Source organism: Phaeoacremonium minimum (genome assembly GCF_000392275.1).
Source record: "Phaeoacremonium minimum UCRPA7 unplaced genomic scaffold PA7_03_scaffold_40, whole genome shotgun sequence".
In the NCBI taxonomy this organism is placed as follows: Eukaryota; Fungi; Ascomycota; class Sordariomycetes; order Togniniales; family Togniniaceae; genus Phaeoacremonium; species Phaeoacremonium minimum.
This window is the reverse complement of record NW_006920947.1, coordinates 238530-261822: the sequence shown is the minus strand read 5'-3', so window position 1 is coordinate 261822 and position 23293 is coordinate 238530. Positions and strand designations below refer to the sequence as shown.

The 23293-nt window shown below is 51.2% G+C and overlaps 5 protein-coding genes across 5 annotated transcripts; 3 read left to right on the top strand and 2 right to left on the bottom strand.

The window, feature by feature from the left end:
* Nucleotides 1-661: 661 nt before the first annotated feature.
* UCRPA7_774 (hypothetical protein) lies at nt 662-2508 on the top strand (the record flags this gene model as incomplete). The annotated part of the gene is made up of 3 exons (XM_007913367.1): nt 662-1157; nt 1218-1665; nt 1755-2508. The coding sequence occupies 3 exons, from the start codon at nt 662-664 to the stop codon at nt 2506-2508; spliced, it is 1698 nt and encodes a 565-aa protein (XP_007911558.1).
* A 924-nt stretch (nt 2509-3432) lies between these two features.
* Nucleotides 3433-5816, bottom strand: UCRPA7_773 (putative polyadenylate-binding protein; the record flags this gene model as incomplete). The annotated part of the gene is made up of 2 exons (XM_007913366.1): nt 3433-3559; nt 3616-5816. 2 exons carry the CDS (start codon nt 5814-5816, stop codon nt 3433-3435), a joined length of 2328 nt encoding a protein of 775 aa, XP_007911557.1.
* A 2018-nt stretch (nt 5817-7834) lies between these two features.
* On the top strand, nt 7835-11446 carry UCRPA7_772 (putative iq and hect domain protein; the record flags this gene model as incomplete). The annotated part of the gene is made up of 5 exons (XM_007913365.1): nt 7835-8325; nt 8392-8464; nt 8900-9024; nt 9319-9452; nt 10074-11446. The coding sequence occupies 5 exons, from the start codon at nt 7835-7837 to the stop codon at nt 11444-11446; spliced, it is 2196 nt and encodes a 731-aa protein (XP_007911556.1).
* A 232-nt stretch (nt 11447-11678) lies between these two features.
* UCRPA7_771 (putative duf1237 domain-containing protein) lies at nt 11679-13679 on the bottom strand (the record flags this gene model as incomplete). Its single annotated transcript, XM_007913364.1, has 6 exons — nt 11679-11725; nt 11783-11835; nt 11896-12081; nt 12142-12183; nt 12402-13168; nt 13653-13679. 6 exons carry the CDS (start codon nt 13677-13679, stop codon nt 11679-11681), a joined length of 1122 nt encoding a protein of 373 aa, XP_007911555.1.
* Nucleotides 13680-16062: 2383 nt separating this feature from the next.
* On the top strand, nt 16063-19747 carry UCRPA7_770 (putative glycoside hydrolase family 92 protein; the record flags this gene model as incomplete). The annotated part of the gene is made up of 10 exons (XM_007913363.1): nt 16063-16288; nt 16457-16616; nt 16683-16795; nt 16845-16997; nt 17063-18062; nt 18450-18847; nt 18907-19076; nt 19131-19424; nt 19476-19616; nt 19676-19747. The coding sequence occupies 10 exons, from the start codon at nt 16063-16065 to the stop codon at nt 19745-19747; spliced, it is 2727 nt and encodes a 908-aa protein (XP_007911554.1).
* Between the last annotated feature and the right edge of the window lie 3546 nt (nt 19748-23293).

Below are 23293 nucleotides of genomic sequence, written 5' to 3'. Positions count from 1 at the left end.
ACTCTGCTGCAGAACTCGGACATCGAAACATCAGACTGCGCTGCGCTTCTATTGCTGACTATCCATTGCCTGGCTAAACGCTCGCTTGCTTCCCAGTTCTGTCTGCCTGCCTGAAGAGAAAGCAGAAAGGAGACTGACTGACTGACTGACTGCTTTGCAACTCGGTTTGCTGCGTAGCTGAGTGACAGGCACTTTTATATGAGTCGTCTGGCCGAGCGCATTGCGACCCGAAGTACCCTTCGCCTCTGACCAGCTTCACTTCACTTGGCTCTCTCGCTGCGCAAACCGCAGTCTTGCTATTGCCAGCACCCCAGCCCGCTCGGCACCACGGGCTCCATGCAGTCATTTCTGACAGTCAACAACAACGTGAGCCTGCTGAGTGTCACCATTGCTCCGAGCACCTGGATCGCCTCCTTGACCTTATCGCTGGCCTTCCTCTACCTCTACCTGCCTCCTCTGCGCTATCCCGCGGGGCCAGCTACCAACCCAGCTCCTGAGAACAACTACCAGCGCTACTTTGACTACTTGAACTATTTCAACCGCAACAGAAACCCGGACCTCATCGAGCTCGACGATCACCCGCCCTTCATCGAAGGTCTCCCAGCGGCCATTGGAGCGAATGACCGTCGTCTCGTCCTGCGCAACAACAGCAAGAACAATCATGCCCTTCGACCCGCTCGACCACCTCGACGCCTCTCTGCAGGACTTCGAGGCGCGCTCGCCGCCGCCCTTCGGTTACCGCTCCGTGTCGACGGCGTTCCGGAGCTCAGACACCGAGAGCGACATGCACGACTCGGTCGCCTCCGCAGGTGGCTACAGCCCGCCGGCGTGGCGCCGCCTCGGAAACGGGGACCGGTCTAGTGGCTTCTGGCGCAAGGGCGGCGCCGACCACTTCGGCTACGGCTACGGAGGCCTGCCCCCGCAGACCAGGGAGTCGAGTCCCGAGTACGAGAGCGCCGACGAGGGCGACGCCATCCTCGAGGCGGCGATGCGCACGAGGTTGCCGACGGGCAGCATGAGTCCGGAGAAGGAGAGGAGTCCAGAGCCTGACTATCTGGATGAGAAGACGGCGAGGATCAAGAGTGAAGACTTGCCCACTATAGACGAAATGAAGGCCACCTTGGCCGCATTACCACCAAAAGATGCTTCAGAAAATTGTAAGCTCCAATTAACTATTACTTGACAGTCTAAATGGACGAAATACTCACCCCTATTAGACATTCGCTTCGCAGTCCGTGCAGAGGTCCAACAACGGACAGAGCCCATCGAGGCAGCCATCAACTTCGTCCGCTCCAAGGTTCACGTCGTGACCAAGTCCTGGAGTTCCATGATATTATCTGCCATTGTGGCCTTCATGTCTGTGGCCGCTATGCGGTCACTCTTCCAGCCAGCCGGCCCGCGACCTGTGCCAGACCTTGTGAAGGTCGCCGGCATTGCGCGATCATTTGAGCCCCTGATTTACTACTCAGAAAACGGCGTGGCCCAAGTCGGCGACTTGCAAGCGACTGGTGTCGCTGTATGGGATCTCGGCGAGAGCGTGCGATCAAGTAACATGACGAGCGCACCGATTATCGTCAAGGAGCTGGACGAGTTGAGTGACAGCCTAAAGACGCTGGCGATTGAGCTTACGAAATTCTTTGCGAACGTGGATGGCGATATCGACGGGTATGTCTCCTATCCAGTTTGGATTTAGCTTCGAAAGGCTACCTTCCCCCTTTTCATGTGGGTTTATGACTAACTGATCCGGTGTCTAGTATATTAATTGTTATGGACTGGGCACGTAGGGAGCTCGCTCAGGTCCAACATCTCTCCTCTCCACCACTTACATCTGCCTTTGACAACATCCACAATATCCTCAGCACAGCCGGCATCCTAGAAACACCTACCGGCACCCCAACACGATTTGGCGCGTTGGCCACATCCATCTTCGGCATGTCCAACCCCCAGCGGACGCGCCTCACCCTACAACGAACCTTCAACGAGTTCCTCGCCGTCCTCGAGGAGGCTATCGCCTCGGAGCTCCAGCATTCGCTCGCGCTCTTCGGGCTGTTTGAAGCGATCGACCACCAGTTCCTCAACCTCGCACGGACGGTGGTGCGCGAGTCCAGCCTGCAGGACGAGCTGCACGCCGACCTGCTCTCGTCGCTGTGGACGCGCATCCTGGGCGCCAAGGCGTCCGAGGTGCAGAAGTACGAGCGCAACCGGCTCCTGCTGCAAAACGTGCGCGAGAAGACGGTCCGCAACAAGGGCATCCTCGTCGAGCACAACCACCGCCTGCTGGCGCTCAAGTCGAGCCTCGAGAACCTGCGCCGCAAGCTCGTCTCGCCCCTCGTCCGCAGCGTCAACAGCTCCACCCTCACCGTCGACGAGCAGATCCGCGGCCTCGAGGACGTCGGCGTCTACCTCGAGGGCGTGCGCACCCGCCAGAAGGGCAAGCTCATGGAGATGCTGTACGGCAGCGCCGGCGTGCGCGACCACCAGCAGAGATACATTGACGACGCGAGGTGATGCGGAGCCTGTCGTCCCAGTTCACACAAGAAGTCATGAAACTAGAACCACCCGCTTGTAATGTATCAGCTGGATTTTGGAGCAAAGGGGAGTTAGCAAGACCCTCGATCGGCTCGCGGCGGGCCCTCCAGCCAATTCCGTACTATAAGAGTGCGGGAGTTCAGGCGGCTATTGAAATAATTCGCAGCTAGGAGATTTATGAAACGCATCGTCACAAAGACACGGAGCATGGACCAGGCGTCAGAACGGTAAGTCGGCAGACATGTCTGCTTTGCTTGTAATAGATAGGAAAGGATTAGGCGCCACTTGGAATAATGAAACACTTCACATCATTTCACACACGCATCTTGCATCTTAATTGAACTTTTGTCTATTATCACTATCCCTATTTCGCAAAATAAGGGGTGTCTGTCTCCTTCCTTGCTCACCATAACGGATGTGCTAGGCCTTCAACCTAAGTGAGGGGGTATTGGTTCAGCCAGTGTCGGTGGCCAGGCAAGACAAACCGGAACCAGAACGCCAATGGGTAAAACAGAGTCGGATGGGGTTGGATACGAGAAAACAACCACCCATTGACCATATTCCGACAAAAAAACAAGTCTATCCATACATGATTAAGGTTTGTTGCCAGAACCAAGTCATGCAATAGCAAAGTCTCCTCATGTAAGCTGCTCGTTGCAGTCCATAAGGGATAAAACCATCAAGCAAGATTAAGTAATAGTCGAAATGGGAGGATACCGCCGCCAATTTTCTGAACCGCTATGTGAACTTTTCCGAAGTCCGTTGTGAGATCAATTCAGCATGTCGACAGTCCGGTGGTGGTCAAAGACGCGTATATCAAAGGCCGAGGGAGTCATAACAAAGGAAATTATGTGGCATCAATCGGCATGGTTGAGGAGCAACCTAGCCGGCGGAGCGAGCCCTCTAAGCCTTCTCCTCAGCCTTCTCGTCCTTCTTGTCGTCTTCGTCACCACCCTGCTGCTTGACGTATTCATCATAGACAGCCATGGCTTCATCAACCTTGTTGCGCAGGGCAGTATCATCCTCAATACTAGCAGCTTTGTTAGTATTCATGTCAGTCTCTTGAGAGTGCGGTCATGAACTTACAGGTTGATGAGCTCCTGGTTCTCCATCTCTAGCAACATGCCCGTGATCTTGCCGGCCAACTCTGGCTGCATGGCCTGAATCTTGGGGAAGATGGCCTCTCCAAGCATCTGCTTCTGCTGGGGCGGCGCGGCAGCAGCCAGCTGTGACTGAAGAAGGCTGGCGGCATTCAGATCAGGACCACCTGGTGCCTGACCCTGAGCACCACGTCCTCCCTGTGGGCCAGTAGGGAACTGAGGACCACGTCCACCAGCGTTGCCACGGCCTCCACCCACGCCGCCCTGTTGACGGTTGTTCGGGGGGTAGCCTGGCATGGCAGGACCTTGCATGCCGGGGATTCCGGCCATGCCCTGCATGGGGCCACGGCCCGGCTGAACGCCTCGTCCACCAGCAAGGGCTGCGGCCTGTTGCTGGACTTGCTGCATCGCAGCAATAAACTGGGGGTTGTTCGGCTGAGCGTAGGGAGCGCCTGGCGGGAACTGGCCGGGGATGCCGTACATGTTAGGAGGCATCTGCTGGGGAGCCATGCCACGGCCACCCTGCTGACCAGCGTAACCAGCGGGGAACTGGCCGGGACGTCCACCCTGAACGCCTGGCATACCCATGGCAGGCTGTGGGAAGCCCATGTTGCCACGTCCACCACCAGGGGGCATGAAGCCAGGCTGCTGACCAGGAGCATAGAAGACCGGAGGCTGGATGTACTGCTGAGGCATGCCCGCGGCTGCGGCAGCCTGCTGCATTCGTAGTTGATTGCGGGCCTGGATGCTTGCCTCCAGCTGGCTCTTGCGAACATCCTTGCGCTGAGCGAGAGCGACGTACAGAGGCTTGCCGTTGATCATGCGCTGGTTCATCTCGGCAACAGCCTTGGTGGCATCGTCAGGGTTGCTGAAGCAAACAAAGCCGAAACCCTTGCTCTTGCCGAGCTTCCTGTCTCCAGACTTCTTCTCGGATTTCTTATCGGCGGACTCCTCGTCCTCCTTGGGCTCCTCGGGCTCCTTTTGGTTCTCCTTGTCCTTCTCATCCTTATCTTCCTTCTCCTCGTCGTCGTCCTCGGACAGCTGGTCCCTCATGACCTTAGCAGAAGTGATAGGTCCAAATTCAGAAAACATCTGGCGCAGCTTATCGTCGTCAACATCGTCGTCCAAATTCTTGATGTACAGGTTGACACCCTGATACTTGTTTGCCTTCTCGAGACGAGCAGCCTCGTAAGACTTGCGAAGCTCTTCCTCGCGCTCGTGCTTCTTCTGAGCACGACCGACGTAGAGGTCCTGGCCATGGAAGTCCTTTCCATTGAGGTCATCAACAGCCTTCGCAGCAGCCTCGTGAGTGGTAAAGTTGACGAAGCCAAAACCACGGCTTTTGCCAGTCTCCTGATCCCGAGCCAGAGACGAGGATGTGACATCACCGAACTTCTCGAAGAGCTCACGGAACTCATCATCGGTCACCTCTGCACTGATGTTCTTGACGTAGATGTTGGTGAAGTTCGCCTTCATCTCCTCAAACTTGCTCTGGCGGTCCTTCTTGGGGATGTGATGACCGACGTAGACCTTCTTCTCGTTCAGCAACATGCCGTTCACGTGCTTGATGGCCTGCGCGGCAGCCTCATCAGTCTCGTAGTGAACGAATCCGTAGCCCTTGGAGTTTCCGTTCTCGTCCTGAGCAACCTTGCAGCTCAGAATGTTGCCGAAGGCGGCAAAGGTGTCGTGCAGAGCCTTGTTGTCGATGGCAACATCAAGGTTCTTGATGAAGACATTGCCCTGACCAGTCTTGCGCAGGGCGGGATCACGCTGAGACCACATGATGCGGCAAGGGCGACCCTTGATGAGAGTATAGTTCAGCTCCTCGAGGGCCTTCTCGCCATCAGCAGTGGCATTGTAGTTGACGTAGGCATAGCCGAGGGAGCGTCGAGTGACAGCATCGCGGCAGACACGGATCGAGGCAACGGAGCCGATCTGAGAGAAGAGCTCGAAGAGCATGGCTTCGGTGACGGAGGGATCGAGCTCGCCGACGTAGAGCGAGGCAGAAGCCTGGGGGTGGGGGGCAGCAGAGCTGGGGGTGGGGCCAGCAGTATCGATATCATCGCCCTGGAAATCACCAGCGACGTTGGTGTTGATGGCAGGAGCCTTGTTGTCACCGTTCAGGTTGGTGTTGCCGAGGTCAGAGGCGAGCTGGTCAACAGCGCCGGAGGTCACAGAAGCAGCCATTTTGTGAGATTCGTTCGACGATGTCAACACTAGCGATAGAATAACGCGTCAGCGGAAATGAGAACCTTGGAAGTTTTTTTTTTGTTTTGTTCGCGAGTGCCGGTAGTTTGAATCTGTTGTGATTGTGTGCTGAACGCGAACAGATACACGTAGAACGTACCAAGTAAGATGGGAGTCGTGTGACGAATGATTGAAGATGACTATCGGGGGGTCAAAAGGCCAGACGATAGACAAAGCGAACTGTCGAGTTCAAAGAAGCCTCTGAGATGGGTCTGTCGGACAAGGACTTGGCAATAGCGGTGTGGCGGTCAAAGGCGAGAAGACAAACGCGATCCGTGTCTTCAACAGGGTAGGGATTTTTTGGTTGAGGGTTGATTTGGGGGTTTTTTATGTGGATTTTCAATTTTTTTTGGGTTTAGATGGGAGAAAGGGAGCGAGAACAGAACTCAAGTACGAACGGGTTCGTACTAAATCTGAATCTCAGTGGAGGTTTGGGAGGATTCTTGAGGATAAAGGGTTCCTGAAAGTGTTTGAGGAAGAAAGGAAGAGAGGAGGAGAAGCAGATCAACGGCGGCACTTTTGGCGTGGAGACGAATTTTTTTTCTGTCGTGTCTGGCTCCTTCCCGAATATCCTTGCAGGGGTGGTTATGTAAGTAACCGGCAGCCAGCTGTTTGCACCTCCAGCACAAGGTAATATCCAGTAATAAGGCAAGGCGCAGATTCCTCCGCAAAATAAAAGGCTTTCAGCCAGAGCTGCATTACAAAAAAAGTAAAACTGAAAAACTGATAAAAGGCAAGGCAAGGCAAGGACAAGGCATATAGCCGCAAGTACATATTCACCAGATAGTCCCTCGAGTGCACCCTGTAAGGCGACAATTTCACACAAATGTGAGGCTGCCTGTCTCACCTCATGGTTTATCGCCTAGATGACTAAGACAAGCAAACGCACGTTTTTACCATCTTTCTCAACATGAGGACGATGCAGCTCTACAAGACCAAGAAAACTATGTTTGAATGTTCCTCACATTCATGGCATGATTAAGTGGCTTAACAGGAGCATTGTCGTTAGCAGTTACAAAAGGGCAAAGCATCCCACTGTGGCTAAATGAGCTCAAACTCCAGGGTTAGATGGCCAGCCTCATTAGGGCATGCATAAGGTGCCAGCTTGCTTCCCCTTAGCCAGCAATATTCAACTATCGAACAGGCTCTCTCGTCCGTAGTAAGTGAGTGGGTTGTGGCTGCCGTGTTGGTGCACTGCAGAGAGATGGCTAGTGCCTGCTTGCTGGGTCCACGCCCCAGGTGGTGGGCGGTTGTGCATGCATGTGAGAAGGAAAGTGGAGGTGTCAAAAACTCGCAATGCAGGTGGATGCGACAAACGGAGGTAGGCTACCTAGGAGGTTATCAGAAGCAACTTAGCTTATCGTCTTATCGTGATGCACGGACCACCTGCACCTATCTAGGTAGGGAGAAGAGGTCCGTCTTGCCTCCTACAACTCGCTACAAGCTCAGCGGCCGGATGGGAGGTGATGATACGAAACAAGTCTCTATGCGCTGATATGATGTTACGGTTTTGCCTATACTCTCCATCAGACTTTAACTGTCGTTCCGTTGTCACAGGGAGATATCATCCTCTGGCAGCTGTCCTCTTACTGGGGCAGCTTAGACTGACGCTAGTGGCCGAGCTCAGCAACGGCATTTGGTGGCCACCACTGTCTGACTAACTGCTGCTGGTGAACTTTCCAGAAGCCTACCTTACCTGAGCATCCAAGCTGTCTCTCGCCCGCCAGCAAACACTCTCAGCTACGGTTCCAGTTCGCGGGAAATGTTTCCCTCCATGCCATTCCGACAAACTCTCTCTTGACCACACCGTACAGCGTGCATCTGGGCTCTTTCAATCTCTTGCGACAGTCGCCACCGATTGCGGCATCTGTGGTATTACCATAGGGTACTACAACCTCTTTGAGCAGTGACTTGGAGCGATCGCTTCTCCAAGTTCAGCTGAAGCAACCCCACCAAACATGTTCCCGACGTTCTCGGGGAGCTCGCGACGCCCGAGAAATGTGAACCTGAGCGGCCAGAAGAATACAAATCCCTTCGCCGCAACCTCATGGACCCCCTCCGCCTCGTCCAATGCCTCCAAGACCGTCATCGCCGATGCCCAAGCCGAGCGCCGCAAGCGAGAGCTGGAAAGGGAGAGGCTGAAGGCGGCCCAGAACATCCAGCGCACATGGCGGGGTCATCAAACAAGGCAGAGCTTGAAGGACTCGAGACGGGCGGCGTTTGATCAGTTATACCAAGACGGCTCGACACAAGATCGCTTTCAGAGGTCTCTACAAGCGTTGCCCCTCGCTCTCGCCATTTTCGACCCTAGTCGCCCAGATGACTGCCGTCGCTTTGGAGCGTTTGCCGAGGATCTGGTGCAAACCGACTTCCAGCTTCTCCAGCCAGGACAGCTGGATGATGCTCAATTACGGAGGCTTGGGAATCAGTTGGTGGTCGCTTTGCAACGGTATGTTTGCTTCGACTGTAGCGGGTTTCCAACACCTTGGGACTACCAACTAACCATCTCACGTAGGATCGGCTCCGACGATCTGCCCCAAAGCTTTCTTACTACTCTACTCGAAATCATTACTACGAGAGTCGATGCCGTACGAGACAGCTTAGACTCATATTATGAGACGATAGCCAAATACTGTCAAAGTGCTGGTACAAGAGAAGACAAAAACCTATGGTTGTTACAGCGAGCGATACTAGCACCACTGCAGACCGGGTCGGAACCAAGAGCTTTTGAAGCGTTTGCATTTTCCTTTCTTACACATCATGCATTGGCGTTCTTTGAAGAGCATATCACCGTGTTTGCCGGACATGTAGACACCCGACAACTTTCCACCGCTATTGTAAACGGCTATTCAAGTGGTACCGCTGCCACGAGAACAAAGGACGATCTCTTATGGTTACTGGCCCATTTCATTGCCCTGGAACGCGCAAAGGGAGGCGTTTCGCAGAATTCTCTGTATCTCAATGCGCTATACGCTCAGCTATCAGCGCTTCATGGGGAGTTAAGAGACAGGCCGATTGCTCAGGTGTCGAAAGAGGCAACACTAAAGTCTGCCGATGCGGAAGACCAACTTCCGCCGTTTGTTGCCGAGGCCATCCGCTCTCTTGTGGACAAGGATGAGATCTCAGACCTTCTCGAGAAGTTCACAACGTACGTGATCTGCCTTGTCTGCTTATCTATTACGTCGTAGCTAACATGGTGCAGAAATTATGCCATATCCTCTTCACAAGCCGACGAAGCCAGCCTTCTGGCAGCATACATACTCACATTAATTCGATGTTTCCCGATTCTCGGGGATGACATGCGCTTGCGGCTGTTCATGGCCGATATTCCATCTTCGACAGGCAAAATTCCCTCTGTCAAGTTCTTCTGGAACGCAATGAGCAGGACGGCTTTGTTCTCACGCATTTTATCAGATGACAGAGCAACACTTAACGTGCTCAGACGCAGAGACTCACGGACTGCCGCAGTTGCCAAAGACGAGGCGTTGTGGGATCGTGAATGGAGGACGATCCTCTTATTCCTCGAACTCTACGTATTCGTTCTCAGACTTACCGATGACGAGGACTTCTTCGCGGGTTTTTCTGCTGTTCAGTATGACAACTCACCATCTCGTTTACGGTCATGTTGCCTCTCTCTGAAAGAACTCAAGGACTTGACTATCTTTTTGAGGAATTTGGCATTTACACTATACTACAATGGCAATGACCTGCTTCGAGAGCACTCTTCGTTCAATCACTCCTCGGCAACTATCGATCAACTTTTTAGCTCTTCAGCAAAGGGAGAGATATCAAGGGTCACAGACTTGTCAACAGGACCGAGGCCTGCAACCTTTGACATTGTCTCCGGATTCGATTTCAGCTCTTTCAGAAATATGGTCAGCACAGCGGTGCATATGCTTTATGAGCGAGACTCTCGACGACAATTCTTGCCAAAGGATCACTGGCTGATGACCTCTCGATTTGACATGGAGGGGTTTTTGTCGGCAGTCGTTCTAGAGGAGCAGAGACAACATGAAATCGCTGAAGTAGAGAGCGATGAGGAAGGGGATGATGATATAGAGATGGAAGATGCCGGACGCGATTTTCTCACCGTTGATGGACAGCGCCGCTCGCTGTATGCTAAGATGGAAAAGTTCAGAGAACGACAGAGAAAAGCGCAGCGGGAGAGAATGTTGGCTGCAATCGGTCCAAAATTAGAGATACTGCGCAATATGCCCTTTGTTATACCGTTCGACACGAGAGTCAAAATTTTCCGGCAGTTCGTCTATCTTGACAAAGATAGGAGGAGGGGAGGCAATATCGACCCTGATAACTGGCGGATGGCCATCTTGAACGAGCATGGTGGCCCGTTCAACCCAACAGCAAGAGGAAGAGACGCCATTGGGCGCCATCATGCCAAAATTCGACGAGGAAAGGTTTTCCAAGATGCTTTCGAGCAGTTTTACGATCTAAGGGAGGGCTTGAAAGAGCCGATCCAGATCACCTTTGTTGACCAGTTTGACACTCCAGAAGCAGGCATCGACGGTGGTGGTGTCACCAAGGAATTCCTGACCAGCGTGACGAAGGAGGCTTTCACTGATGAGCTGAGTCTCTTTGTAGCCAACAGCCGGAATGCGCTGTACCCCAATCCTGCCGCTCTGGACCAGAGACAGGACAAATTACGGCAAGCCGGTCTCACCCAAGAGTCGCCAGAATGGCGTGAAAGCATCACAGAGCTGCTCGACCAATACGAATTTCTCGGGCGTATCATAGGCAAGTGCATGTATGAAGGCATCTTGATCGACGTGGTCTTCGCCGGCTTTTTCTTGCTCAAATGGTCGGCGGCAGCTTCAGATTCGGGGTATCGGGCGAACATCAATGATCTTAAAGAGCTGGATGAAGAGCTCTACCAAGGCATGCTAAGTCTGAAGAACTACCCAGGCGACATCAGCGACATGGGCGCAGATTTCACGATCGAGGATCAGATTTCGATGCCTGGCGAGCCGGTCCGCACCGTTACTCGCAATCTCATTCCAAACGGCGACCAGGTCTCCGTCACGAACGAAAATCGGCCCCTGTACATTTCATACATGGCGCACCACCGCCTCGTCGCTCAGCCATTTGCAGTGACGAGAGCCTTCCTCAAGGGATTAGGCTCAATCATCACTCCATCTTGGCTCAGCATGTTCAACCAGTCAGAGCTCCAGCGCCTGGTTGGCGGCGACTCATCTGAGATTGATGTCGAAGATCTCCGCCGTAACACTGTCTACAGCGGCCTCTACGTGATTGGAGATGATGGCGAGGAGCATCCGACCGTCAGTATGTTCTGGGACGTCATGCATTCGCTGAAGGATGAGGAGCGCAGGGAAGTGCTTAAGTACGTGACCTCGACGCCACGCGCACCGCTCCTGGGATTTGGGCAGTTGAGCCCGAGATTTAGCATTCGGGACGGCGGTGATGATCAGGACCGCCTGCCCAGCGCTAGCACGTGCGTCAACTTGCTAAAGCTGCCGAAATATAAGTCATTGTCGCAGCTGAAGAGCAAATTACTGTACGCTGTGAAGTCCAACGCAGGATTTGATTTGAGCTAGACAAAGGCACTTGATAGGCGTTGAATCATGACATAGCATTGAATAGATCGGTAGCGTATGACAATGAACGGAACATCTTGAAAATTGCTGTATGGTACAAGGTCTGATCATGACCCATTCATCGACATAAATCAGAAGCGATGTGCTACTATCCGGTGAGGCTAAAATTGCAGTGAAAGCCCAAAACAGCAAAATTAACAGCAAAGTTAACAGCAAACCCTCTCCGGTAAGTCTAATTTGCGGTGAAATGCCATCTTCGCCTCTCTTCTGTAGAAATACCTATGGGAATACTTTATCCAGGCCATCAAAAGCCTGTGGCTAGTATATGAGGCTTACTTTCTCTCAAATCTAGGAGCATTTGGCCGAATAGACCGTTCGCCCAAGAGAACCTAATAGACCACTTAGCATGGCAGAGTCTCTTAGGGGGGCAGATGATATGCTAGACCTACCATCCTCTCGTCCAGATTTTCGGATTGTACACATTGACTGATTCGTGCATGAGGCCTAGTTTATCCGTAGATGACAGCAGTTGTCTCAGGAGGTCGGCTATCTCCTTGTCATCGTCGGATGTCATAATGTAGACGATAAGCGACATCGGCCACGCCATTCCTGGCCCGATGTGAGGACCGCCGGTTCTGGGTGACTGTGAGCAGCTTTTCATATCAAGCAGAAGAGGATATATGACATTAACTTACCCGTTTATGACGGAACCATGCATGTAGTAAGGATTCTCTTTGCTAAAGATTAATTTCCGAGTTGCTAGATAGATGGGATCGGTTGCAGGTAGATAGCCCATTAGGGGAGCACTCAAGAGACTTGGGAGGTTTGCATCATCCTGGCATTGCTCATTGTCAGTCCCAAACACCACTCATCGAATTGACCTAACTCGGCGTTGAGTGGAGGACAAGAATCACTCACCATCAAATTGCTTGATCCAAAGCCATCAACTTCATACGCATACATCTCACCGAACTCGGGATGTTTCACGCGTCCATACTTCTCAATCCCTCTCCTGATGTTACCTGCAAAAGTGGTCATCTTCCTCGCCAGATGGCTATCCATAGGCTCCATGATCTCCGCACAACTAGCCAGATAACGGGCCAACATCATATTCGCAGGGACAAACAACTGGTAAGTGCAGGAATCGTCGCTCGGGCGGAACGCGCTCCTCACCATCCCCGTCTTCCCCTTGACGGGGCTACCGAGACCGTTGTTGGCAAGCGTCTCTGTTGCTACAGATGTGTGCCTCGTGAATTGGTACGGAGCATCGTTGACCATACCATCGTCTGCGTACGTGCCACCCGTCAACTCGTCGACCACCTCCATCAGCCTTTCCACGGCCGCCTTCCAGCCGAACCTGGCGAAGAACTCGGCGTCGTGCGTGCGTGAGTAATAGTCGTAGCTCAGCTGTAGGAAGGCTGCCAGGCTGTCGAGTTCATATTTACACTCGAACACGATTGATGGGTCATACGGTGGCATCACGGAATCCCCCGACGAAAAGCGGTTGAAGATATGCAATCCCGCCTCTTTAGGTGCCTGAAATGCGTTGCAGTGCGGCGACGCCGAGATATATCGTGCTTGCAAATTGATGGCACCTCGAAATAGCGAGGCCAGAGAACCACTGCTGCTGTTAGGACGTAGAATAGAGACGTAGCTTTGAAGCTGGTTGGCACTGTCACGCAGCCACATTGCCTCGATGTCTCCTGTTGTGATGAAGGTCAACTAGGACCATAATTAGCAGCTTCACACCAAAAATTTACTAGCATATCATACTTCCTGTTCAGAGTCTCCTTGGGCAAAGCCGGTCCAGCTTATTGCCGTATCCAGCGTGTTGGGAAAGCAGTTTTCGAAAAGTCGGAATAGATCTGGATCTTTGATTATGGATTTCATCTCCTCGATGGTCTCTTCGACTTCTGAGAGGATAACCTTTCTGCATTCTTGGGTCGGTCGTTGATATGGTAGATCAAAGAAGCCTCCAGTACGAGGATCGTGAGGAGCTGAAGCATATGATCCATACTCAGGACAACTAGATTCCTGTGAAAATCCGCTCGCTGTGTCTGACCCAAATACAGGTTGGGCCTGGAAGGATTGAGCATCTCGATACCTTGCCAAGTAGAAGATGCTGTTGACCACCAACACTAACACCACGCATAGGTGAAACTGCCTCTTTGTGTTCCACATGGATGAACGCAGAATTCGAGCTCACCCTTCCCGGTTTATGGACTGTCCCCATCTGCGATGATGAAAATCCAGGGTCCATGGAGTATTAACAATACATTAAGGGTTCTGCCGGATAATCGGCAGATGCTCTCCCTTTCTACACATGCATGGTAGATAACCGGTGATCAGCCGCGTAGATGGCCAAGAACTTCTCGTCTACAATTGGAAAGCCGTTGCCGAGCTGATAGGATCAGTACCGCTCCAAGAACGAACAAGGTAGATATATGGCAAAGAAATATCAGAGATTCTCCGCTCAAGTGTGTAGATAGCGAGGTACGTAAAGAGTGTATGGCCTTCTAATCGAGAAAAATGTCGTTGCATTCGCATATCCAGCTGAGCATCTTGATAGTGTCCAAATTGCATGCAGGGTCCAAGTCAATCCATCTTATCTACCCGTTTCGGTACTGCCAAAATTTGATTCTTTGGCTCTGCCGGCAGCGACCTTGATCCGGCGTTCAACAATATTGTCGAAACCCTGACTAGATGCCGATTGGCTTATCTTAATGATACGGAATAACTGTCTAGCTGTTGAAGTCGCAATGTTACGGGGTCCCTTGTTCCCTACGGTCTAGGGGGACTGCCTATGGATTGGAGGAAAATATAGCGAGGCATCGGGCAATATTTTAGCTCTTCGGAAGCGCGGCCGAATGCCCCTTAAGCTTAAAGCTTAATTGCTGCATAACTGCAGCTAGCCAGGCACGACAGGACGCCTCTTAAAGCTAGTCTTGTCCTCGATATCATGAACAAAGTCGCCAGTCACGAATTGCGCTATGCTCGACGCAGGTCAGAGGATGCTGATGGAAGATGCGAATCCCACATTTATGAGATGGCTGGTCAATGCTGCACCTCCATCTCCCAGCGACTCCTCGCACACGGCATGATCCTGACCTGCCAAGCAACTAGATTCAGCCGGAAGCCAAGCCCTGCGGGGAACGCCACAGCACAGTGTTCAGGTGGTCGCAGGCCGAATGTCGCGGAGGATTGTTCTCTGCATCCTAATGGGGTCAAGACAAAAGTCCAGGCGTCCAATGACTACCTAGTCGTTACTATTCCGCCCTTTTCGCCAGAAGTTAGGAGGCATGTTGAGCCGGGAATGACCACTGAGACTAGCTAACCCCAGAAGCGGCGCGACGCTCTGGTGGCGTCTAGGGAAGGGATCCAATGGACTCCCGCTCTCAGACAGCCTATTCTCTTGGCAGTAGGCGATCAAAAACAACTGTCCTCTAAATTTCTGTCAATTTTTGCGCCTCTGACATCCTGAAACGGTCTCAAATAGCTTAATTGAAGTCGTTGGCTTCTTCGTCTGTAATGCCTTCTCAACGTTCAACGACTTTCAAATAAACCTTCCTTCATCCCATTATGTCAAACTGAACCTCTGTTTTGTTTCTGGGGTTTGCGGGCCAAGCTCTGCAACGGGACACCCTCGGCTGATGAAAAGTGGATGAACTATGAAATCTATCTCGGGAACATAAGGAAAAGACTGCAACGTACCGCGGAGGTATAAAGGAAAATATCAGACAAATGGCGCCTTTTAAGCTCGCCCGGGGGCTTCCCCGGAGGAGTAGGGTGCTCTTGATTGTCCTTGTCTTTGTCCTGATCATCATGTTCCTCCCGACATCCGGCTCAGGCATCGGACAAACGTTGATGTTTATCCTTTTCGGACCATCGACTAGCAGTGCTTTGAGCAGGCCATCATCAGTGTCTGTGGACGTTCTGAAATACATTGATCCTCTGATAGGAACAGTCAATGGAGGTTTGCAGACACTCGTCCTCACATCTCTCTGCGATAACTAATCTTACATGAGGCCATGTCTTCCCCGGCGCAACGCTGCCGTATGGTAGGCTATAAAATCATTGATACATATTGTGAGCAGATGCTAACAAGCAAAGGCATGGCTAAGCCGGTTGCTGACGTACGCGCCCCTGCTGAAAATGCGGCTGGGTATGTGTCGGACGACAATCCCATCTCTGGATTCTCACATATGCACGATTCTGGTAAGCTGCCTCTCTTGATTGGCACAGTATCTCAGGCTAATATGACATAGGAACCGGTGGAGTGAGTGCTGACGTCCTTCATCATGGTGGTTTGAAAGTTCCTGATATGCTGACGTCTTTTACAGCAACCTTCGATGGGGAATTTCCCGATATTTGTCAACCCAGGATGTCCGAATGATAACTTCGCAGAGTGCCGATACTCCGTCATAGGGAGAGCAGTGAATCGAATTCCAGGCTCTGCGAAAGCCAGTCCTGGATACTTTGCCATATCTCTTAATCATTCTGTTCATGCTGAGATGACAGCAACAGAGCATACTGCTCTCTACCGATTCTCCTTCCCAGGCGACGACAATCCGGTTGATTATGCAGGCAGAAATGTACCTTACAGTCCAGTGATATCAATGGATCTGTCAGATCTCATGTCTAGCCGGGCTGCTGGCACCATTGGAGTGGATCCGGAGACCGGCCGCATCATGGGCAATGGAAGATACAGTCCGTCATTTGGCGCCGGTACCTATCAGGCCTACTTCTGTGCGGATTTTATCGGCGCGAAGATTCGGAAGACTGGGACTTTCACAGGAGATAATGCCATTGAGGATACCGCATACATGGACTCCGCTCAGCCAGGTTCGTGGACGAATCCTTCTGGTTCGACAGGTGCCTGGATCCAATTCGAGGCGCCTGAAAATGACAATATACTGGCAAGGGTTGGCGTTTCATTCATGTCTAAAGAAAGGGCTTGTCAGAATGCCCAGACGGAGATACCCGATTTTTCTTTCAACAAAACTGTAAAAGCTGCAGAGGATGCATGGAGGGATAAGCTCTCAGTTGTCGAGGTTGACTCCACGGGAGTGGACGAAGAATTCCTGACAACCTTTTGGTCTGGGATCTACAGGACGATGCTGAGCCCCCAGAACTACACTGGGGAGAATCCATACTGGAACTCCAGCGAGCCGTATTTTGACTCGTTCGTCCCCCAATTACGGCGTTAAAATGAATGCCCCGACTAATAGTTCTACAGATTCTATTGCATCTGGGACTCTTTCCGCGCACAGCACCCACTTCTGACCATTCTTGACCCGGGTGCACAGACGGAGATGGTTCGCGCTCTGATTGATATATACCGCTTTGAAGGTGAGACGTCTGGGCCTGCTTTCAACTCCCTGGCTAAAACATCGCATAGGGAAGCTTCCTGACTGCAGAATGAGCTTTTGTAAAGGCTTTACGCAGGGTGGATCTAACGCAGATGTCGTCATTGCCGACGCCTTCATCAAGAATATTGAAGAGGGTATAGACTGGAAGACGGCTTATGAGGCCGTAGTATCAGATGCTGAAGGTAGGCCCTAACCTTTAGCACTTTTTTCAGGTTGTGGCGAAAGCCCATCGCTGACCTGATTCCAGACGAGCCTATGAATTGGGGCCTCGAAGGACGAGGGAACCTCGACAGTTATCATGAATTGGGCTACATTCCATGGGATGATAGGGACAAAAAGGGTTCCGGACCGATGTCCCGAACGATATCACGGACTGTTGAGTACTCTTATGATGACTTCTGTATCGCCACCATGGCCCAGACCCTAGGCCATAAAAGTGATGCAGAAAAATATTTCAACCGCAGTACAAACTGGCAGAATCTTTGGAACGAGGAGCAAGAAGATATCTACAGAGATCCCCAGGAAGAGATTGTTTGGAGCGACTATCTAGGCTTCATGCAGCCTAGATTATTAGATGGAAGCTGGCGATATCACAACACACGGCTATGCAGCCCCATCCATCAGTTTCACAGCTGCTATTATGACACGGCGTACGATACTTACGAGGGCAGCCCCTGGCTCTACTCGTTCTTCGTGCCGCAGGACATGGCTTCGCTAGTCGCAGCCATGGGCGGCAAGGAGATGTTCGTCGAGCGGCTGTCATACTTCCACACGTCAGGCATCGCCTACATGGGCAATGAGCAGAGCTTCCTGACCGTCTTTCAGTTCCACTACGGAGCAAGGCCGGGACTTAGCTCATACTTTACCCATTACTATATCCCGAGTCAGTTCAACGCCAGCGTCAATGGTATCCCGGGCAATGACGACTGTGCCATGGGGGCCTTCACCGCTTTCGCCTTCATGGGTTTCTTCCCAGTCGCAGGACAGGACGTCTACTTGTTGATACCGCCGTTCTTCCCCGAGGTCAAGATTAGAGCAAGAAACGACCAGTGGGCGATCATAAGGGCGAAGAACTTTGACCCGCAGCGCAAGGCAATTTATATACAGAGCGCGACGCTGAACGGCAAAAAGTACACCAAGAATTGGATTACGCATGACTTTTTCATGAAAGGCGGCGTGTTAGAGTTTACGGTTGGTGAGACCGAGGGAGCCTGGGGGACCAAGGAGGTGGATCTGCCGCCGAGTTGGTCAGTAAATACACCATAGAATATACATATTTATCGCAATATTATTTAAACTGCTTTGTGATCTTAAGCGGTTTATTTCATGGCAAGAAAAAAAGTGAAGAATATCGAGAATGAAAAGGGGGCTCAGGGGATAGCTGACTAATAGCCACTTTATTTACACGTGATTTCGCGTTAAGCGTGTCAGGTCGGCTTGATCGTTCCCCGTGTCCGAGGATTGGAAATGACCTCATCAGCCTCACTCTCATTCATCTCATTAACAACAACAGAACAGTGAAAATAGCCTGAAGCGAAGCATTCATCGATACCCGTGTAAGATTGCGAGGGTCTAGTCACAATGCCAGCTCGCAAAAGACAAACACCCGACTCGACTCCACAATCCTCGAGCAGCCGTCGCAGGTCGACGCGCATCAGCTCATCAGGCCAAAAGAGCCGCTATTTCGAGGCCGACTCTGATGAAGATGATGATTCCAGCATTCAGGGCGAGTTCAGTGCCAAGAAGCCGAGAAAATCGTATGGGAAGTCAAGCGCCAAGAAGACCAAGATCGTCTCAGACGACGACGACGACGAGGATGACTACCACGATGAAGAACCAGAGGAGAACGGCGCCCAGGAAGAAGACGACGAGGAAGAGTATGACGATGACGAAGCACCGCGAGTGACAATCATCCCAAAGCCAAAGTTGAGAGACATCGATGGGGTCCCATATGAGGATGACAAGCTACACAAAAACACACTACTGTTCTTGAAGGACCTGAAGGCAAACAATAAGCGGTCATGGTTAAAATGTAAGTCAACCACTGTCTCAGTTATCTGTTGTTTGAGTGTCATGCTGACCCATTTCAAGTGCACGACGCTGAGTTTCGGAGGTCACTGAAGGATTGGGAGTCTTTTGTTGAGACTATGACGGAGAAAATCGTCGAGTTGGACGAGACGATCCCAGAGTTGCCTGTCAAGGATGTCATATTTCGTATCTACCGAGATGTGCGATTCAGTAAAGACCCAACGCCATATAAAGTAAGTGGACCGTCTGTGCTTTTGACTCATTTGTCTAGTTCTGACGTGCGTCAGCCGCACTACTCTGCAGCCTGGTCACGGACAGGGCGAAAAGGCCCATACGCATGCTATTATATCCATTGCGAACCCGGCAATGTTTTTGTCGGTGGTGGGCTCTGGCACCCCGAGGCCGGGCATATTCAGAAATTACGCGCATCAATAGATGAGCGCCCTCGACGATGGCGCCGCGTGCTCATGGATGAGGCCTTTCGGAGAACGTTCCTACCGAAAGCAAAGAACACAGAGGAGTCCGTGATAAAGACTTTCACGGAGGAAAACAAGGGCAACGCCTTGAAAACAAAGCCCAAGGTACGTTGACTTTGACCCTGAACACACGTCAATGCTAACACTCTACGAAAGGGTTTCATCCCCGAACACCGAGACATCGAACTTTTGAAGCTGAGGAACTTTACCGTCGGTAAGAAGATATCTGACAGCGTCCTGACAGCCGACAACTGCCAAGAGCAGATTGCCGAAATTGTTCAGGCAATGGTTGGGTTTGTAAGTCCAATAATCTGCCCCTTTTCCCTTGATTCGAGCTTCTATCCTGACAATACCAGATCACGTTCTTGAATGACACTGTGATGCCAGACCTGAGCAATCTAGACGATGATTCATCCGACGATGAGTAAATTATACCATATCATCAAGCGAAGTATCAGGCATGTTGAACAATTCCTTGTCCTTATATTAGTAGCTTGCACAAGTGACGCTTCAATAAAATGACGATCAAAGATACTTTTCTCGCAGTATGCTAGTCATGCCATATTTCCTCGACCGTGCCTGCCTTACGAACATATGATCCCTGCTCTGTTAACTCTATGATTCGAGTCGCGATATGCTCCATAATATGTCGTGTCTTGCCAATTTGGATGGGGATGCTAGGAGCTATTCCCAACTCCTAAATTTGCAGTAAAGCAGGCATGTGACATGCATCAGTTTCCCTAAACTCTCTACAGAGTTTCAAGTGCAGTGAGAACCTGCCATTTTCCCCTTTCAGTTTCCATTTCGTTCCTTGACCAATGAAAGTGCTCTTTGCGGAGACTTGAATTGCAGTGAAATAATTACAGGGGTAACTTTGAAATTCCATTTCGTTCTTTGGTCAATAGAAATGTTCCCACGGAGACTAAAATTGCAGTGAAATGAAATGTATTACCTTTCTTCTTTCTTACCTTGGAAATTCGATTTCCCTCCTTATTTAGTAACAGGAATCTCAAACAAATAGACTACAAATAGTGAATGCGACGGATCCTTTTATTTCTTCACTCAACTTTGCCTTGAGATCTAGAAATCTCTTTCCAGATATACGGCGAGATCGAGAATTGACCTTTAAAACTAAAATGAAGTGAGACGGTCTTGAGAATTTCAATAATCTGAGGTATCTTAATCTAGCTGACAGCAAAATTCGACAAAAACTTTCCAAAGTACCAAAGTAAGCCTACGCTAAATCAACATCCACAAAACGAGATCTTTTGTTCTCGACAGCCAGCATATACCGCGGTTCGGTGGTATATGTAGAACGAGAGCTGTTGCGCAGGGTTCCGCGGCATACACAGACCGCATGCTGCCCAATCTATGGCATTTTCTCGCATCTCAGGTAGCGTTCAGGACCATGAATCTCGTGTCTGGTGCAGAACTCGTCCCGGCCCTCGTGGACGACATGCCCATCTAACCAGGATACACATTGTTCAGAAGCTTGCGATTGAAGAAGCGACGATATAGCTTCTTGCGGAGCGACGTGGCCGTTCATAGAGCTCAGGTAGGTCTGGTACCAATAGAAAACACCGGAAGGCGGGGAAACGACACACTCGATGTCGTGGTTCGGCTAACTCGACAACATTTTACAGTCAACCCATTCCAGGATTCGGCGCCAGCCTTCCCAGAGGCGTCCTATCTCTTGGTTTCTCCAGGATGTCTGCATAGCCTTCAAGGCCAAGGCCCATAACCTTAACCATCTCAAAGATGTGATTGCCTTTGAATGTCTCCGCCCACAACCTAATGACAGCTACTGAGAGTTGCCGTAACCGTGTAGAATCATTGAGCGCCATGTCCATCCTCGAAGGCTGGCCTGCGCCAGTGCCCGAAAGCGATGGGTCGATGGGGACGGCAAACTCGGTTTCGTCTAGCATACGACGGACCATTTCCAGAATATTTCTCTCCTCAGGGGAGATCGGTTCGTTTGGGTTGATCGACGCTAGGGTCATGAGCCATTTAGAGAGAAGAACCGCACATTCGAGGTTGCATACTGTGTAGAATATTATTTAGCGATGAAACACCATACAGCATAGCGGCAAATTTAGGCAAATCAATGATGTAACTTAAATTTACACTCACAGGAATGCTGCATGCTCCATTCAAGCGATTTCGTTCTCGCAACATAATTGACACCAACTTTGACCAGCATCGACAATGCATGAATGGCCTGCAGAATCGCCCTGTGCAAACGAGGACTTCGGACGACAAGTGGTGCATCACTGAATGCTGATGCGATCAATATTGGTTCGCGGCTTTCTAGAACTCGACTGGGTGTCAGGTCCGTATAGAGCCGAATGTAGGCCAGTCGCAAGAGTGCTGTTGAGTTGAAAGCCACCGGTCCTCCAGGAAAATTATCGCTTCCAGCTTGCTGCGCAGATTCAGCGACCCTAAGTCGATGTTGTTCGAATCCAATTTGCCATACACGAAGAGCCTGGCTAACCTCTTCAACATCCTCGATTTTGAGGCCCCGATGAACCTCGAAAGGAGATGCGATCGCAAAGGAGGTTTGCTTCAATAAGAAGATGTGTTGGATCAAGGCGTGGACGAGAATATAATTACCCAGTGAAGATATCGGACTCAAGGCACCTTGAGATGGCCTGTGCAATATCCTGGAGAACGCGTCCGGAAGAGTGATGTCAAGCGTTGGAATTGACTGTCGTGCTTCCTGCCATTGCCATGCACTTTCAGCCCGCCATAATCTAGACGGGCTTGGTAAGAACAAGTTCATTTCCGAAGTGAGAAGCAACGGAGGCGTATTATATGCAATGCTGCACAAGTTGAAGAAGCAGTATGCTATAAGCTTCGTTCGAGTGCTTCCTTCTACTCGAATCCAGGTTTCCCAGTCTGCGGCCTGCGCAGGCTCTCCCAACAGCCCCTCCTCCCGTATGAGCAGAGCAAGCTGACTTTGCAAAGATAATGCGTCATGCAAGATAGCTTTTGCACCCCACAAGCCAATCGAGAACAACAGGAGTATGCCTTGAATCGTCTCAAGCCGGGATTGTGGGTTATTAGGTGAACTGCTTGAGAGTCAGTAACGGTCCAATTTCCATCAAATGGCGAAACTCACTATGGCTCGCGATGTGTATCTTGGGTCATCGGCCGATCTTGATGGACGGACGTGAAAGAATGCCGAAATCCAGAGCTTGGAGATGGCCTTGTGGAATGGGGACTATAAGCCGCAGGCGTTGGTAGCAGTCCATGAACTTCATGGCTATGTCTTCGTCTTATCTGTTCGAGGGCGACTGCTTTCGCGGCATACCATAGCGCATGCCCACGATGGCTTTCGAATCTGTACTGTGCACCGACAGAGAGAATCGCCAGCAGCAGCTCCGGAGCCAGATCAGTTGGAGACAGTGTGGGAATGTGAAGGAATGGAAGATGCTCATGAAATCCACTAATGTAACCTTCAAGAAATCTGGTTAGGGTATGCCGTGATGGAAACACAAAATCGTTCGGAAGGACAGAGGAAAATTCGTCTAATCGATTTTTTATTACAGTATGGTCCACTGCAGAAATTCGCCAGGTCGGTGCGCGCATCAAATCGTCCTGTAACCGCGAAGTCCCTTCTGGATCCCGGGGATCTGGCGCAAGCGATGGGAATCTAGAAGGAAAAGACGATGATGGCTTTGAGGGACCGCGCATATCTCCAAGCGGGCGTGGCCATAGACCAAATGATTGCTCGCTCTCTAGGACCGGTGGAAGAAAGTGTGACGAGGATGCGAAATCATCTAGGAAGAGATGATAATCATCGAAGGAGGGCTGTGCCGAGTGTCCTTGAAAGGCGCCGGGCAGCACTCCCGACTCTTGTTCCCGGCTGCGATCGCTGTAGGGTAAGCCTTCATCATATGTCTTGACTCGAGCGAGTCCATCTTGGGGCTGTCCCATGCCTGTCATCATTGGCTGCATGGTATTAACTTCGGAGG